The sequence below is a fragment of the Oryza sativa genome, chromosome 8 (assembly GCF_034140825.1).
Source record: "Oryza sativa Japonica Group chromosome 8, ASM3414082v1".
Classification (NCBI taxonomy): domain Eukaryota; kingdom Viridiplantae; phylum Streptophyta; class Magnoliopsida; order Poales; family Poaceae; genus Oryza; species Oryza sativa.
Genome location: NC_089042.1, coordinates 21,283,301 through 21,302,595, shown reverse-complemented (window position 1 = coordinate 21,302,595; position 19,295 = coordinate 21,283,301). Strand labels below are relative to the sequence as shown.

Sequence of the window (19,295 nt, the reverse complement as noted above, 5' to 3'; positions counted from 1 at the left end):
CGCGACGTACGGGGACGGGGGCCGTCGATCTCGTGGCCGCGTCAAGCGCTTGGCATGGACCGTTTTTGCCTTTAATTTCTCCGATTGACACTTGCGTCTCCTCCACCGCCCAGGCGCCCACTTACCCCCACCCCCACCCCCGGATATATCGCTCCCTGCACTGCCTACTTGCATCGTACATGGTACTCCATCAGTCCCATAATAATACTCATGTTATGTTTTGATCGTTCGTCTTATTAAAACAATTTGTGAAATATATAAAACTATATGTGTACATGAAAATATATTTAACAATGAATCAAATAATATGAAAAGAATAAATAATTACTTAAATTTTTTAAATAAGACGAATGGTCAAACACGTACTTAAAAAATTAACGGTGTCAAACATTTTGAAACGGAGGGAATATAAGGGATTTTAACTTTTTACTTATACTGTTTAACCATTTGTTTTATTAAAAAAATTATACAAATATAAAAAATAAAAAAATATGCTTAAAGTATTTTAGATAATAAAGTAAGTCACAAATAAAATAAATAATAATTCTAACTTTTTTTAATAAGACGAATGGTTAAATAGTGTAAGAAAAAGTCAAAATCCTTTATATTATGGGACGGAGGGAATATGTATTTATGCTCCCAAGGATTGCTAATTTGCATATCTAATCTTTCTTAGAAACACTGTAGAACACACGCACTAAAGTTATTATGGGTGTCTCGCTGTCGACACATATACATCGTCTACAAGACTACAATTGAAAAAATAATTAGACGTAAATTTGAGCACATGTGTAAGTTTAGAACTTAAATTTGGATGAGCTAGCTTCGTCTCATGAGGAATTTAACTAGTTGAGTTACGGTTACTTCGCGATTTGCGTATTCCATGGAGCTGCTCAATCCCAAATATTGGTTGTTAAGTGCACTCTGCCTGTCGAAGTGTGTGGTTTGGAGGACACACTGGCAGTTGTATGAATGAAGTACGTATTGCACGAATAAGATCGATACGTACATGACGTGTGAATAGCGGTGACTGCATATATATGTACGTGCATCAATCGTGTAATAGAAAAAGACGACAGATATGCTGTGTCGAAGCTACCATATATTCACGCTCATCAGTGACTGTCATGTTTTTTCACCTCTACTGAAATTCAATTCAAAAACCATACATATCCTGCTGCTAAACGTGACGTATATGCGACGACACGTACGTACGAGAGTTCAATCAATAAATCAATTACTACTACTGTATTTACACCGGGAGCCACTAAAATAGAGGCTCGTCTCCAACGACGCATGGCGACGGCGTACGTAGGCACGTATTTAATCCGCATCATGTGCCGCCGCGGCCGACGATCCCGGCGAGGAAGCGACAAATTAATTAACGTCGTACGTACGCCGCCGCCGCCGCCGCCGACGGAGAGCCAAGAGCATAGCATTCCTTGCATCCACGAAGACTACTCGATCTCTCGATCGATCGATCACCGGCCGGCGCATCCGTGGCCGTGGCCGCGCGAGCCGTCGCCGTCGGCGAGCGTACACGTACGCGTCCGTCCATCCGATCGATCGATCGATCGATCTCACGCACCTCTCCGGGGACCATGCATGCCTGCCTTTGCCCGGCATCTCCGGACACCGGCCGGCCAGCCGGCCGCGGAGGAGACGAGTTTAACAAGGCTCCTCTCGGAGTATTGAAAACAGCGGCGTGTTCTGCGTGCGCCGAGAGGCACGGTGAGTAGTAGCTGTACTACTACTACTAATTGACATGATTCATATATAACTACTACTCCCTCTATCCGTCCAAAAATATAAGTATTTTTGGACCCTGATATAATCTCCAAGATACTAATTTGATCAACAATATCTATACTTTAAATATAAAAAATACATATCATGATAATAATAAATCTAGTACCATCAATTTTACATGATTGATTATTTTTTTTCTATTAATAGTCAAAGTTACAAATATTTGACTTGATGCTGTGCTAAAAATACTTATATTTTGGGACGGATTGGGTATCTAGCTAGCTAGCTAGGGCCTAGAGATGGAGACGTAAGTAGTCCTACGTGTGTGTATCAGCGTCGTCGTCGTCGTCGTCTTGGTCGCCGGCCGGGCTGGGCGGGACCTTGGTTCCGGCCGGCCGGCACGTACGCCGCGCGAGCATGTGGCCGACAGGTCTAATCAACCGCTGCTGCTGCCGCGGCGGCCATTACGTTTTTGGCGCGTGCGCGCTACCTCTCCTAGCTCACCGGTTTACCCAACCGATCGACCAAAAAGTATTAATTAGTAAAAACCAACGATTTTCTATCAACGTTGTACGGAAACCGACTAATACCTATTGGTTTCTGCAAACTGAGGCCTAGCGATTTCATGAAAACCGACCGCTTTTCGTGAAAGCTGATTGACTAATGAGTCATTGTTGGCCTAATCGGTCATCTTGGTCGAAAAATATTTATTTGGGAAGAAAATTACACTCCCTTATCTCATAAAATTAATACATGAATATTTGATGTTTGTAAATAGATTTGGTCAAACATTTATGAATTTCGGAAGTTCTGGATGGTTAAAAAGTTTTAGGAGTTCAATCTAAATCTATATTGCTTTAAAAGGCATAGTGGTAGTGATGGCGACAATGGATCCTAGGCACGGGAGTTCCATCTGTTAGGGTTTCAGATATTTTTGGGATTTTCTTTTTATTATTATTATTATTTTTTAGGTGAACTCCTTTTGCGCATGGTTGTACTGTCCATAAGAGAAAATTTCTATTTTTACATATACCTGGAGAAAACAGTTACTACCCCACCTACGAATATATGTTTTAGCCGCTTGGAAAAATCGACTCTAAAGTAGTGAGTAAATTTGGACTAACCATCAACATTTGGGAGAAGTTGATGAATCTTCCATCTACCACCACCGATTCCCACACCATCAGCTGACATATGGAGGCTACTATACCGAACAATGACGTGCACACAGGACTGTCTTATCAAAACTATGGAGGAGAGGATAAAAGTATATTTAACATCTCGTCACAATTGGGCATTTGACCAATTAAATATGACATATTTATGAGCAACTTAGGGGTGATTCAATAAAATCTCGTGTGTACGTAAGGAATTTTCTTAGAAGTCGTGGAACAGAATATCTAAATTCATGGGTTTTAATTAATTCTGGAATCTATGAAACTAAATTTAATTATATACTTGAGTCGAAAGTGAGGATTTTAGTTATGGATGAGCTGGAGCTGAGAGCCTGCAGAGAAGAGCTAACAGTACCTTGACAATGCCAATGAATCGACCATTCAGCAACTGATCTACTTGTACACAGGGTTTGTATCTGCGACCTCTCCCTTTCACTCACATAGGACCATGGGAACGAACTCCTTCAATCATATCACGCATGTTCCCTACCTGTGTTTTTTCTCAAAAAGGCTGTAAAAGAAACCAAAAATCTTCTCATGATCAGCAGTATAGTACCCCATTAGCTACCTAATCACGAATGATTCCAGCACAATTAAACTATACTCGATCCAAAAACAAGAATCAGTTGGAACAGTTGTATGTTAGCTAATTCTCTCTCCCTCTACAAAAGAGACAAGCCCATTATAACCCCGACACATGGAAACGTACGTATCTGAGATGTAGGACGTCTCAACTGAATTGAGCAGTCACTTTCTACTCAATTGAGTGCATGGACGCATTCATTGATTGCCTACGAACTATACACACATACACACACTCACACCATGGAAGGACAATCTCTAGCTAGCCAGGATGCAAACAAGCCCTTAATTATGAACACCATTTGGAACATGGTCAAGCTATAGCCAGCTTGTGTACATGTACAATCTTCACACTCATGAGCAGTGAATTAGTTAATGTGGACACAAGTAATACATGCAGTCACTGGGGCTTTGCTATTTGCTACTAGTATAGTAGGAGTACTATGGTCTTAATTTTGCCACTAATTTTATGTTGGCACAGTTGATCACAGTGTTTTGTGTACCAATTCAATCATCATAGGGCTTGCTTGCATTAATTACACTAGACCATACACACTTGAGTTTAACGACATTCTAGGGCTATATTTGGTATTGTGTTGACTGTTAATTTGTTTGTAAATTTAAGAAAATACTACTATCAAGTTTTTATAGAGCACCCTAAGTTCTTTATGAATGACACATTTCAATATATTACTGTGACTTGTAATACTCGTTTTTTTTTCAAATGGTTGTGGCGTTGTGTTACTGTTTGCTCATATATAATGCAAGTGACAATCCCCACACTATAGATTAAAACCTCACAAAGGAAAAAATGTTTGAGTTATACATTTGTTTTTCCTAGTTAGACATTATATATTACCCTAATCAACAATTTTTTTTACAAAATTCAAAAATCTAAAATCCAAACATTCCTATAATTTTTAGCTAAACTTTGTTAATTCATTCAAAACACAAATTTTGATCTTTGAGCAAAAAAGGTTGAGAATACCAAAACTTTTGGGCATTCGGGTAATTTAGCCTTTATTGAAATTGCTTCAAATTTGGTTTAAGTTTGTCAAATTTAGGGGTGGGGAATTCAATAATTTATGGTGATTTTAAATTATTCAAATTAAGCACTAGTTTTTATTTGGTTAGGGGTTTTCTCAATTAGAGGTATAAAGGATGAGAACATTATGAATGCAGAGATAGTTTTTTTTTTTGAAAATGATAGTGAGTATATATTATATTCTCTCTGCAGCACAACGCACAACAACCACAATCTCATATACCTGTCTTTATCAAAGAGACAAATTAACATTATGAAACAACACCTGTTATATTATAAATAGGAAAACATTAGTAGTAAGCATATATATATATATATATATATATATATATATATATATATATATATATATATATATATATATATATATATATATATATATATATATATATATATATATATATATATATATATATATATATATATATATATATATATATATATATATATATATATATATATATATATATATATATATATATATATATATATATATATATATATATATATATATATATATATATATATATATATATATATATATATATATACCAACTAATACACAATTAATTACAGAAAATGTTCCACCGATTCTATCAATTTGTTTGCGTTACCTCATTTTCAGTCTCTCCCACTTAAATTAACATAGCTTTCTTGGATTAGTTATATTGTATGAAGACATATGTCAAAAATACACTTCATAGATTAATTAAGAAACCATCTATGTGTCACTCGACACATTTCTTCTGGCTACATCATGTAATTCTTCCGGTTCACTGTTGGACCACGCTGCACATTCCCACATCCTTCTCCCCACTTCTCGATTTCACAACTATCTTTTTACAGCTCTAGTCGCTTATCACTATAAAATACGATTTTTACAGACATACCCTTTATTTTTACAAATAGACTAAAAAGAGACCCATATGTAAAAATATACAACGGATTTTCACAAGCGGTGGTTGAAGGGCTTTGCATGACTGAACACATCCCTCTCTTAATTTATTTTTCATGCACCCGGTTCTATATTCTATCCATTCACTTCTCCCTTTATTTATTTTTCCTTCCACTCTCCCCCATCACTTCACATCTTTTCTCTGCATCCTCTCCTTCTCCCTCTTCACTTCTCCTTCACTTCTTGAATGTGGCAACATACGGCGACGGGAGCAGCTGCCACGTGCCTCAGCTCCTCCAACGTCTGCAGCCTCGCGATGGCCAGATCTAACAGAGGAGGCCCCAGGATGACAACCATGAATTGCTAGTAGTGGCGGCGAGAGCGACGGCAACGGGATCGGCGCCGCACACCTCGAGTCATCCTCCATCATCGGTGGCCTCACGATGGCCAGATCTGGTGGCCGGAGGCGCCCTGAGACAACAACCTCAACAACGACAATGACTCTAATTGCATGCTAGCCGCTGCAGCTGCGCGACATCCCCTGGATCTAGCGTAGGAGGGGCAATGAGCAGTGGAGAGGGCTTCGGATTTGTTCCAACTTCATGTTTTGGCCATTTACAAAGATCATTTCTGCAGTAGTGTATACCTTCGTCCTCCTCCGACTCCAATAGCTCCCACCGTTAGATGTGTCGCCACTTCCCACCGTCTCCTAATCACTACCTAGTTACCGTCCTATGCTATTGTGTCGAAGTGTTGCCACAAGCCATCGAGCCAATGCTAGGTTGCTGCCACTTCGATCACATCCCTCTTAACCAGGGAACATCTTTCATCTTAGCTTCCAGCCCCCCACCCATGTCTAACCCCGAATCCAAATTGGGTGCTTGGTGAAGACTAAGGCTGTGTTCGGGAGGAGGGCCCCGGCACGTAAAACGAAGCTCGTATTATTTTATGATTAATTAAGTATTAACTTTTTTTAAAAAAATGGATTAATATGATTTTTTAAAACAACTTTCATATAGAAAGTTTTTATATAAATCACACCGTTTATCAGTTTGAAAAGCGTGCGCGCGAAAAACGAGATAGGTGGGTTAGGAAAATGGGGGAAGAACACATCCTAAGAACGAACCACAAAAGAAATCACAAGGTCGGAAATTCTTGTGATTTTGCAATACAAAAATATCGAGTGATGTGTAACATTTATGTTGATTAATGCATATGGCAAAAATACCCTCCATGTTAATTGGTTTGATGAAAAGCTTTGAGCCATACAAATATAAGCACTAAACAACAAAAACTACACCCTGGTGGTCTCATCAGCTGAAAATTGATCTACACTTGGCTAAATTAAACTGATCAACTGAAAAAGCATCAGTTCACATTCATGAAGCTCATCAACAACATGATCTGGCGTTGCATATATATGCATGGGGGCTAATTTAACTAAAATCCCAACTAATCAAAGTGTAATCCTCCCTCCTCTATAAAATCAAGCCCCAAATTACCAACCCCCCCCTTCTCTTCCCAGCTCTAGCTAGCTAGAAATAAATAAACACATACATATATATAGTTACACACTAGAGATAAATTAATTACTAATCCAGAAAATATTTATAGCTGGCTCTAATTGAAATTAAGCTAGCCATGCATCTAATGCTACTACTTCTTATGGCAAGCTAACTAGAGGAGCTAGAGCTAGTGGTAGCTAGTAGCTAGATCCACCTGAGCGCATGCTTGAAACAGCATGTCAATGGAGTATATGCATCATGATCTTGAGCCCTCGTCGTCGTCCATGGATGGATTCTTGAGTTTGATCCATCGATCGATCGATCGATCGATCATGTGGCGCCAACCCCGAGGAAGTCTATGAATGCCGGCGCCGCCGCTGCCGCCGCAGCCGCCTCGAAGTGTGAGCCGCCGCCGCCCTGATCCCTGCCTATCATCCCGTCGTACGACGACGCCACGCCGGCGGCGACGTCGCCGCCGTCGTTCACCATCACCATCATCTCGTGGCCTCCGAGCCACCCGTGCGGCGCCGCCGGCACCAGGAACGGCGGCGGCGGCTCGGCCACGACGTACCGGCCGCCGCCGGCGCCGTCGTCGATGACCTCGCCAGCGGCCATGGCGTCCGGCCATGTCATGCCACCGCCGCCGCCGCGCCCGGCCGTCGCCGCCGTCCCTGCAGAAGCTAGCTCGCGTTAATTAATTAATTACCTAAATTAGCCCGTGGAAAATGCACAGTAATTAACCAGCAGTGTAGGGTAGAGCTGCTACTGCTACTCGTGGTCGCCATTGACCGCCACGAATCAATGGAGTTGGTTGCGTGCGTCACGGCGAGGAGGCATGCATGCAGAGACGAGATAGCGATCGATCGATGTAGCCAATTAAGCAAAACTTAAACCAAACTTTTTGCAAATGTGTGGCTAATAAAAGAAACTAAACACACCAAACCAATCCAATATAATCCAATCAAGAAATGAAGAGACTGAATTTTTATGTAGCTAGATGAACAGGGAGAGAGGAAGAGGGAGGCCGGTGCAGGGGTTGGGAGAGGTCAGGGCATTAATGGAGACGGATGGGTACGTGCAAAATGAACAACTGTTGCGTGTGTGTGAGGCCCGAAGTTCACTGGTGGCGTGCGTGCGTGCGCATGTGGTGTTGCACGGGCGCGTCACGGCGCGGCGCACGCACGCACGCACTGTGCTCGACGAAAGTCCAAAGCCAGTACCTGGTCTTTGGGGGGCAGAGAGAGAGAGAGAGGCGCTGATCCATGTCGCCATGGTTCCTATTTCAAGAAGCAAAAGCGACCCATCCATTTACTCCTCGTCGACCGGCCCGGACCGGACCGGCCGGCCGCCTGCTCGATCTGCCATTGGCGCCGGCCGCTCCGTGCACTGTCCCCGAATCACATTTCTCCAGTGCCATGCCATGCCTCTCTCTCTCTCTCTCTCTCTCTTTCTCTCTCTCTGTGTGTCACTGTGCATCAGTGTACGTGTACTAGCTAACCCGTGTGTGTGCCTAACCATGGCGACTGGCTAGCTCACAACAACAATGGAGGATTATTTTCTTTGTATAGGTGTGGTGGGCATGGCATGGCTGTCAGCGAGAGGAAGGAGAAGCAGGTTCAGAATAATCAGTGCGGTGTGGGGCCCACCTGTCATTCTCTCGGGAGCTGGGAGCGTGTGCAGAGATGCTGTAGCTGAGAAGTGTTTACTTGTTTACTTACCGGGGAACAAGCAGGTGAAGGGCGGCTCGTCGGCGGCGGCGGGGGAGGCGGCCGGAAAAGGGAAGCAGTAGTGGCGGAAGGTGAAGGCGTAGGGGTCGTGGGCGGCGGCGTAGGGGTGGTGGTGGGCGACGACGACGTCGGAGGCGGTGGTGGCGTCGAGCTTGCGCTGGACGGCCTGGTTGAGCTTGCGGCGTCGGTAGGCGGTGGACTGCTCCCTGTACTTGCGCGCCATGATGACGTGCCAGTGGTTCTTGACGGCGTTGTCGGTCCGGCCGGGGAAGAGGCGCGCGATCATCGCCCACTTGTTGCCGTAGAACCTGTGCGCCGCCATCAGCCTCTCCTCCTCCTCGTCGCTGAACGGCCTCTTGCTGATCCTCGGGTCCAGCTGGTTGAACCACCTCAGCCTGCAGCTCTTCCCTGCACGCCGGCGACGAGGACGACGACGACGATGTCAGCATCAGCCATCAGCAAGCACGGCGGCGGCGGCGGCGGCGGCGTGCGTAAGTACGTACCGGATCTGCCGTCGAGCTTGTCGGCGATGAGGTTCCAGTTCTGGGGGCCGTAGAGCGCGACGAGCTCGCGGAGCTTGGCGTCCTCGGCGGGGCGCCAGTGGCCGCGCGCCGCGAGCCTGGATGACTGCCCGCCGCCGCCGCCGCTGCTGCTGCTCTCCTGGTGGTCGCCGCCGCCGCCGCCATTGCCACCCCCACCCCCACCACCACCTCCATTATTGTACCCGCCCGTGTCCATCGTCGTCGTCCCCGCCGTCACCACCCTCCCCCCTCCCTTGGACGACGACGACGACGACGCCTGCTCCGCCGCCGCACCACCCACGTGCAACATCCACGCCGCCGACGTGCACGGCATCTCTCTCACTCTCACACAACAACACAGCTTTAGCCAGAGCTTGAGGTAGAGCTAGCGAAGTGAGCTAGCTAGCTTTTTACTGTTGGATAGGGGAGAGAGAGCTAAGCTAAGATAGCTCGAGCTGGAGGGGGATCGTCTGTGGAGGGAGAGAGATGGGAGACGGTGGCGGACATGGGGTTATATTGGTGGAGATGGAGATTGGAGAGGAGCCGGGAGACGAGACGAATACCCCACCGGCCGGCGACTGATCGAGCAGCTACTATACGTACGTACTCCTAACTAGTACTATACACGCGTACGTGTACGTACTACGCATATACCTACACCCATCATATCCTCCTCTTGCGTCCCTTTTGGAATTTAGTTACCGGTATTAATTATGGGAGACGCTACATGACGGTATCTCGTTTCGGACGGAACGATATTTCTGAGAAATCCCTTGATATCCTTCCGTTTCAAGTGATAAAACGTTTTAACTTTGGTTAAAGTCAAACTGCTTTAAATTTGATTAAGTTTATAGAAAAACGTAGTAACATTTTCAACCCAAAACAAATTTATTACAAAAATATATTCAATTACTGATTTGGTGAAACTAAATTAGTATTATAAATATTATTATATTTATCTATAAACTTAGTCAAACTTTTTAACTTTGATCAAAGTCAAAAACATCTTATAATCTAAAACAGAGGGAGTAATAGGTACCGGTTGATACCCATAAACGGAGGGAGTAATAGGTATCGATTAATAACCCGTTCGGACATACTCCTCCATCCTAAAATATTGTATTTTTGGATTCTGACACGATCTCCGAGATACTATTTTGACCAACTATATCTATAAAAATAAAAATTAGATGTTTTAAATAAATAAAAAGAGTTTGTTTAATAATAAATCTAGCAACATCAATGTTACATGATTCATCTTTTTATTTTTATGCTATTAATAGTTAAAGTTAAAAATGTTTGACTTGTTACTATATTAAAAATTCTTATATTTTAAAACGGAGGGAGTAATGATATCTCTTAGATATCGCATGATACCTGGTATGGTAAGTATCGATTCTGAGCTATCATCCTGTCCAAACGAGATCTCATGTAACATTCTCCATTAATTAATGCCATGTTTTCGTTTTGAGTTAATTGATTAGGACAAGGTGAATTCAATGGTAACGAAATGAATCGGAGAAGATATGTTTATTAAGATGAAGGAATATATTTGAAGTAGTACGTGTTTGTAAAACGAGTTATTTTTTTCTAATATGTGTCCTTGTGTTCCTGAATAATCGAGACGGTTGACTAGAGCGGTACTTGCTCAGTTTCATATTACGAGTCGTGTTGACTATTTTTAAGTTAAACTTCTTCAGATTTGATCAAGTTTATGGAAAAAAATTAGTAACATAAATAAGATCAAATTAGTTTAATGAAATATAATATTGAATATATTTTTATAATATGTTTGTTTTCTATTAAAAATATTGATATATTTTTCAATAAACTTGATCAAACTTAAAAAGTTTAACTAAAAAATCAAAGCGACTTATAATATAAAACGGAGGAAATACATTTTATATTATGATGAATAAAGTTAAGTTGTGTGGCTATATTAACGATGCTAAACTTCAATTCGATAATTTAACATATATTCAATTTGTTATTATTTTAATAAAAAAATTTAGACTTGAATGGTATCAATGCAAATAGTGCTAATTATTCAAGAATGAAGGGAGCAATATTATAATTAATTTGGTCTGTTTGGTTTGAGAAATGTGAGAAAGCTAGTGGGGAAGATTGATCACTCAGTTCGATACGGCTTGTCTGGGGATAAAAAAACACAACACTAAATCAGTGCGTCACTTCGGTCCTAATTAAAATTAGAGATTAGCTAAAAAACTGTCGAAAGTTTTTTTAAAAAAACTTTTAAATCTAACTATAGTATATAATTTCAGTAGAACTACACTATAATAATAATAATAACTCGTATATATGTATTAAAATAATATAAACAACTATATCTAATTTATATAGAGATAACAATATAGTTATTGTATAGTTACACTATAATTACAATATAACTATAGTATAACTACAATGTAAGTAGCATGTAACTAGGATGTAACTTAGGTGTAGTTTGAACAAATCTACCATAAACGTGCGATGGTGGAACTAGCTTGTGAAAAGAGGGTTTAGATCCGATAGCAAAACATTTGAGCACAAATCTTAGCGCGGAATCAATGGTAAAAAAATTTGACAGTTTTCAGTCCTAAAAACTGTCTACAGCTAGCTAGCAAAACATTTAAAATTATATATTGTCTTGAGAGTCGAAAACTGGTCTTCTGTATAAACACTCTTTGAAATAATTCTAACAATAAAGGGCCCTTTGAATTGGAGGATTGTCATAGGAATTTTGGAGGATTTAATTTCCTAAGGAATTTTTCCTATGAAACCCTTTGATTCATAGAAAAGTGTAGGAAATTTTCCTTAGGATTGCATTCCTATAATTCAATTTCATAGGAAAATAAGCAAGAGGTTCAACCTCTTGGAAACTATCATTTGCTTTGTTTATTTCTTATGGTGCTATCAAAGGGACCCTCTTCATCTTTCCTGTGTTTTTCATTCCTGTAGAATTAGGAAAACATGCCACTTCAATTCCTACGTTTTTCCTATTCCTATATTTTTACTATCCTATATTTTAAAGGAGCTATAATTCATTAATGGTTCGTTTAGTTCGGGACGACCGCACAATTTTGTACAACTTGTATGTCTTAAATAACGGATCGATGAGGATTGGTGATCATTACCTAGCTATTGGGCCTGAAAACATTGTACGTATGTTCTTTAATTAAAAACGACATTTTTGTTTTTCATTGGCTGAAAAGTTATTGTAATGATTAACTGATAGCCATTTGGTTCGATGAAAAGGCGGAATTGAACACTCGGTTTTACACACAACTTGTCCTGTTTACATGACTGGATGAGAAATGTTTCAATCATTACCTTAGGTCCTAAAAAACATTAATTGTACGTGCATCTTAATTAAAAACCGACATTCTGTATTTGTTTTCTTAAAAACGATTCTGACCATTAATTGAAAGCATATGAAATATACATATATTCATAGAGGACAAGGATGTATTCCTACCCTGCATGGTTGGCCACAGGGTGTGACATGCATTTGTATCTCTCTCACCCCTCTTGGCCGGCCTATTGAATTAGCATGCATATATACGTGATTGATGCTGCACAAATGGGGTCAAGAAAAGAGTTGAAAAGGTCATCAATGTTTATATACAACTGGTTTAAAAGTTTATCTCTAAATTTGCACAGCTTTTGTTAAAGTTACATAGCTAGTACATGATGAAAAGATATACCTGAGAAAATGGATAGGCTAAAACCTGTCTCAACAATAAAATGGACAAGCTCTATATATCTTAGAGCAAAAGAAGTTAGAAAGCAATACATTTTGTTTGACATATGAAATTGCCAATCACATGCAAACTGAGAACTCATAATAAAATAGGGATATGCAACATTACTCCACGTTGATATTTCCTTTCTTCGTGTCTTTTTTGACCTTTGATTATTTTCTTTGGAATAAATGTGTTATGCTTGGTTGCGTAATATGTACATCTCTAGTTGGTGCGGACGTTAGAAGTTTATCACCATCGTTACGGGACAGCGCTCTCCGCATCGTCCACGCACGGGCGACACGGGGAGGAAACCCTAGCGCGCCGCCAACCTCCCTCCCCCTCTCCTTCGCCGCGCCACCGCCGTAGCACGCACGCCACTGGAAAGCCGGTGGCATGCTGGGAGGGCGGCGGCAGGGCGCAATCCCGACGACATCCTTCGACTCCGGCGCGGGAGAGAAGAGGAGAAGCCGGCAAGGAGGCGGCGGCGGGGAGCTCCAGCGACGGCGGCCGTGGATCCGGCGCTGACGTCAATGGATCCGGCTCTCCCACACTTGGACTCGGCGCCCTCGTGTCAGATTTCTTTTTTGGGGGGCGGGGCGGCGGGGATAGGGCATGCACAGTGGCGTGACGGGGCGCGGAGGAGGCCAAGCGGCTTGCGCAGAGGAGGCCAAGCGGCACGCGTGCTGCCGGCCGGCGTGGTGCAGGCCGGGGTGAGCACGGCGGATCTGGCCCTCCAATTGCTAGATAGGAAGGGGGCGGCTGTGAAGCTCACAGCTCCGACAGCATTGGTTCTCGTCACTGGAGCTTACGGGTGGAGGCGTAGGGCGGAGTGAGAGAGCTCTCGTGACCAGTGGCGGAGGAGGACAACGCAACGGTGATTGCAGGCGTGGAGTTCATCGCGGTGGTGGCGTCAGCGGCTGTCTGGCGACAACAGGTGGCTGGATGACAGCAGCAGCGGCTGCTATGGCAACCGTGGCTGCGGTGGGAGGAGGCACGGTGTGGTAGCGACCATGGCGACCTCGGAAGGCTAGATGAGGGCGTGGCAGACGGCTGCATCTGGCCGGCGAGGCAGTGTTTGGAGGAGGGGTCGGAGGCCGGCTTTCGCAGAGAGGTGCAGCCGATGGCAGCAGAGGTTGGCTCAGCGCGGGCGGCGGAGATGGAGGCCGGCTTGGTGCGAAAGGTGCGGCCGATGGCGGGAGGCTGGATTGGCGCGAGAGGCGCGTCCGGTGGAGGAGGCCGACTTGGGGCGAGAAGCGCGGCCGGTGGTGGAGGAGGCGACCAGGGTGCGAGGAGGAGCTATCGGTGGGTGTGGCGCGGTCTTTGGCGCATGAAGGCTAGCTGGCGGAGGGCGCCAGTGTAATGGTCCCACATGTCAGCAGAGGATGAGCGGTGGTGGAGCATCGGTGCGTCAGCCGTGGACTCGCGGTGGTGATCGGCCGGTGAAAACCCAGCCCAGCCTTGGCCGGACCGACAATGATGGTTCATTCCCTCTCCTGATGGCGGGTGGTTGCCGGGCGAAAGCCTAGTCTTTGCTCCTTTGAGCCCCTGACAGACGGCGGCGGCAGTTTTCCGTCGCTTATCTTCTTGGAGACGTCATTTTGTCATCCCCTTGCCAAAACCTCTCGAACGAGTGCAAGCACGCTGTAGGATAGAGTTGAGCTTTGTGTTGGTTGTGGGGGCATTTTTGGGGCGATCCCGTCTGTGTTCCTTTGTTGGTCTAGTGGCGGTCGGTCACACTTAGCGGTGGCCGGTCCGGTGCTACCATTCTCCCGGATTTGTGTGTTGGAGCTGTTGGTGTGTGGGTGGTGGTATATTTTTTTCCTTTTTCTTGGTTACGACCCTCCAGGATTATAATCTTGTAAATTTTTTCTGCTCTATCAATAGAACTTCGTACCGTCTCGTGCAAGTCGTTAAAAAAAATCACCATCGTTACATTTTGGGATAGAGATACAATACTCCATTTGTCCCATAATACAGCAACCTAGTACTGGATGAGACATTTCATAGTACAATGAATCCGGACATACTTCTTGTCCAGATTCGTTGTACTATGAAGTATCCCATCCGGTTTTAGATTACTATATTATGGAACGGAGAGAGTATATAGCAGTAGCAATGAACTGAAAATTCATCTTTCTTCAGATTACATGGCGCTGCGCAAGATCTAACCATTACCATACGATCCAGAAGAGAACTACTTGATCTGCTCTGCTACTATTCTCCTATGTATCCGGAACACACGCACTGTCCACGCTGACCAGCTTAGCTTGGGGAGAAAAAAAAGAAGAAGAAGAAAAGGGCCCGGTGATTCGGTGAACACCCGGAGCTTTTGGCTGCAGTACTCAGTCATGTGGCATGGAACAGCGAGACTTTGCAGCTCGATCTCTCGCTCGATCAATGGAGGAGATCGATCGAACTGAAGAAGAAGAAAGAGGAGGTGTAGAGCTCTTGCATTGGGTTGGTTGCAGAAGATCTTACTGGCTTACTACTGCACTCTAGGCTTGTCACTGTCCCAGCTGTCTACTACTGCTACTGCTGCTGCTCATGGCTTTCACCGAGTTTAACAAAGGCATCAAACAACTCAAACACAACACCACCCCGGCCCGTCCCCACCGCACGTGTAGATGTCATCTCAGTCTCGCACACATGTGTGGCTCTCTGCCCTCTTGCAACAAGGACGACGACGCACATCCAGTCCAGACCCCAGCACATCACAGACTCTCTCTCTCTCTCTCTCTCTCCTTGATTACATTAAAAAAAATTTTGGCCAAAAACATCACGTCAAATATTTGAATATATGTATGGGACACTTGTCACGCCCCGAACTAGTCCTGACTGGAACTAGCCCGTGACGCTCTAAATTAACCTGTTAATCGATACCAGTCCCAGGAAACAGTGCTGGTATCACAGGAAGACAGAATATCACAGCAACAGAAGTCTCTTTATTATAGAGTAGAAGTACAGTCATGTTGGGCTGCGGACAGATCCCGAGCTCACAACTGCATTACAAAAGGGAAACGGAAGCTAGGACTTGGACCACACAACACAGGCGCGACTTGGGAACTAGGCCGAAACCCTAAAACTCATCGTAGCCGGCTTGCTCCTGGAAGAACTCCTCATCAGCAGGATCCGCTTCATCTTCTTCAGCAACTGGGGGGGATTATTTATATAGAGCAAGGGTGAGTACAGGAGTACTCAGCAAGCCAGGGGAAATAAGTGTTTATTGCAGGCTTCAAGGAAAGGCTGTTATTTTTGCAATTTATTTTATTTGAACTCTTTTCTAAAACGACTAGGTGAGTGCTTCTCAAACGACTCGGATGAGACAGTGCGTCTCGTCCGGTCGGAGTATGTGCAATGCATCAATCTTTAGAATTGAAACAAGATTGGCACCCGGCCAACAGCTTTTCAAACGGCCACCCGGGCCAACAACTTTTCAAACGGCCACCCGGGCCTAGCTGATCCCGTCAGCTGCTGATTTTTCAAACATCGAACCCCTTTTCACAACAGCAATTTCACAAGCAGTAGTCAAACAAAACTACGCTAGGAATCACCTCACATCCGCCCATGACCGTGGGCACGGCTGTTCGAACAGTTTGTTAACCTCTGCAGAGGGGGTACACTTTACCCACACGACATTACTAACCCGGATCACCCAGCCCGTGGGGATCAGCCACGTCGGGAGACCTCCAAGCTTTCATGACAAGGCATTTCGAAAGCCGATACAGGTTTACCATATGCCGACGAGAGGGGTCCCAGACCAACAACAGGTTAGGTCCCAGACCATACTGTGCCAGGAAGCCCAGGGGTCCTCCCCGACACCACCCCGGCGAATCCACATGTCTCTCGGCATCAAGGCTCCCCTGATAAGCTAGTTACTCAGCCAGGGGTGTCCCATTCCACCCATGTGGTCGTACTTGTCTTATGTTTGGATGAAATTCCAAGGAAATCGGTCCTTAAGTGCGAGAGCGGGAAATCGTACACCCGGTACGTTCCCCGGTCCGCGGTTTTGGAAATTCATTTAGTTCGCAAGCACCGACCCAGGTGTTGGGTTTTCCAAATCTTTCGTAAAACCCAAGTTTTACCCAAGTTGTTATTCAGATTATAAGTTTGAAGGCGTCCGTCGATACTCGCACAGGATGCACGAATATCAAGACGCAACTAGGTGGTTACAAGGGGACATGCTGTAACAATTAACAAGGAAAGGATCAAATGCAACAATTTAGGTAGGTCTGCCAATCTGCCTTGCAGACGGGACAACAGATTAAGTGTGATCCTATCAATGCATAATATTTCGCAAGCAATATAATTAAATTTCAAATATAGGCTCAAGATGTTCAAAGGTGGCTTGCCTTGCTCGAGATCTGGAGCTTGATCCTCGAAATCCTCGCACTGCGGGTCTTCGGGCTCCGGAACTACACGCGAAACGGAACAACTCAACAAACGGCGAAAATAAAGCCCTATTAAAGACCTCTAAGCGTGACACTAGATAGATCTCGAGATTTGGGAAATTTTAGAAGTTGAACGGAGTCAAACGGAATTACGGTTGGGAAGATATTGAATTTCTAAGATTATTGGATTTTTGGTCTAAAGGAAAAGGATTTAATTAAATCCTTTTTGAAAAAGAAAAGAAAAGAAAGAACAGAGGGATGGAAATTAGACTTTTCCTCGGGTGGCTAGGGTGCGGCCCAAGAGATTTGGGGCGGCTCGGCCGAGCTTAACGGACCGGCCGGCCCAAGACGGCCCAAGCGCGCGCGCGGGAGGGAGGAGAGAGAGGGAGCCGGTGGACCGGGCTCACCACGCGTGGTCCCGGGTGGGACCCGCTTGTCAGCGGCTCGGCTCACCGTGCGGAGGGAGCGCGCGGCGCACGCGCGCGGGCGGGGTTGGGACGCGGATGCGGCGGGCCCACGCGCAGCCTCACGGCTCGCGGTGGAACGCGCGCACGGGGAGGGACCGACCGGGGTCGGCTCGACCCGGTCTAGGCTGAGCTGGCGCCGACGTGGCACCTACGTGGCTGCCACGCGGGCCGGCGGGAGGTAGACGACGACCCGGCCGCGAATGGACGGCGGGTGGCGGCGGCGAGCGGCGGAGCGAACCACGGTGATACAGGCAAAAGCGAGCACACCGGGCGGTTGCACGGGACGAGGGGAGACGAGCCAACGGCTCGGATTCGCCGGAGGTTGCTCGACGGCGGCGGATTACGGCGGCGGCAACCGGCGGCGAGGGAAGAGGGAAACGGCGACGAGGCCACGAGGGGCCGATTCCCGGCGGTGAGAGCATCTACGCGGCTTCGGGAACTCGACGCTAGCGTCGGATTGGGCGGAACTACGCGGAGCGAGGCCGGCGACGAGCGGGTGCTACGGAGCTCGGGCGGCGACGGCGGCGAGCACACGGCGAGCGACGGCAACGGTCGGGGCGGCGCCGGCTAACTACGGGGAGGCTACTCGAGCTACTACCGAAATCTAAGGGGAGGAGATGGAGCGAGGAAGAAGAACGGAGGGAGGCACTACCGTGCGGGACGGGGCGCTGTGACGAGAGGCCGACGGCGCGGGAGTAATCTCTCCGGCCTCGGGCCGGGGAAGAGGAAGAAGAGGGCGCGGCCGAAGTCCTCTTCCGCGTCCTTGCTCGTGCCGGCTCCTCCGACACGCGCAACGACGATCGGTGACGGCGAAACAGAGGGCGGCAATGGCGCGGAGGCGAAAATGAGAGAGTTTGGAGGGGGAGGGCTTGGGCTTAAATGGGCGGCAATGTCGGTTTGGGCGAGGGAAACCGACATTGAACGGTCAAGGCGCGAGCTGGCGCTCGGCGCTTGCAGCCAAAGCGGCGGCAGGAGGATGACGCCGGCGAGAAGGAAAAAGGGGAAAAGGAGGGGGAGAAAGGGGCTTGCCCCTTTGCCGATTCGGGAAAAAGGGGAAGGGGAGCGGGAGCGTCGCGGCAGAGGGAGGAGGGGCGCGGCTCCGTCCCTTGGCGGCTTGCGCGTGGAGTGGCGGGGGCCGGGCGATGACGACGACGATGACGGGGGGACGGCTTGGAGCGGAGCGGCGACATTGGCGACAGGCGCGTGCAGAGGCTGATGGCGGTGGCGACCGGGCGGTCGACCACTCAGCACGCGCGCGCGGCTTGCAACGGGCGGCGTCCGCGCGGGCACGCGCACGCGAACACGGCGCGCGGGAAGCGGCAGCGAGGGAGCGGTGAGGGAGGACTTGGCTCGGCGCGGGCGGCTTACGCGTGCTGGCTCGCGGGGCCGAGCGGAGGGGCGCAGGGCGCGGCTCTCGCGCTCGCGCGCGGCGCGCGAGGGAGGGGCGCTCGGCGCGGCGACGCGCGCTCGCGCGCGCGTCGCGGGGCGGAGCGGAGGG

At 46.4% G+C, this 19,295-nt stretch overlaps 1 protein-coding gene across 2 annotated transcripts; it reads right to left on the bottom strand.

Annotated features, from left to right (window-relative positions):
* Positions 1-6,796: 6,796 nt before the first annotated feature.
* Positions 6,797-9,674, bottom strand: LOC4345661 (transcription factor CSA-like). Of its 2 annotated transcripts, none has more exons than XM_026027433.2 (3): positions 9,182-9,674; positions 8,670-9,086; positions 6,797-7,631 (listed from the first exon to the last, which is right to left on the bottom strand). In XM_026027433.2, exons 1-3 carry the CDS (start codon positions 9,531-9,533, stop codon positions 7,282-7,284), a joined length of 1,119 nt encoding a protein of 372 aa, XP_025883218.1. In that variant the 5' UTR covers positions 9,534-9,674; the 3' UTR covers positions 6,797-7,281. The 2 variants fall into 2 exon arrangements, with proteins under 2 accessions (XP_025883218.1, XP_025883219.1); XM_026027434.2 differs by having other exon boundaries at positions 6,797-7,622.
* Between the last annotated feature and the right edge of the window lie 9,621 nt (positions 9,675-19,295).

Coding starts and splice junctions, on each gene's coding strand:
- LOC4345661 (XM_026027433.2), bottom strand. CDS start 9,533: ATGCCGTGCACGTCGGCGGCGTGGATGTTGCACGTGGGTGGTGCGGCG. Junction 9,087..9,181: donor CAAGCTCGACGGCAGATCCG/GTACGTACTTAC, acceptor GCCGGCGTGCAG/GGAAGAGCTGCAGGCTGAGG. Junction 7,632..8,669: donor CTTCACCTGCTTGTTCCCCG/GTAAGTAAACAA, acceptor AACGCGAGCTAG/CTTCTGCAGGGACGGCGGCG.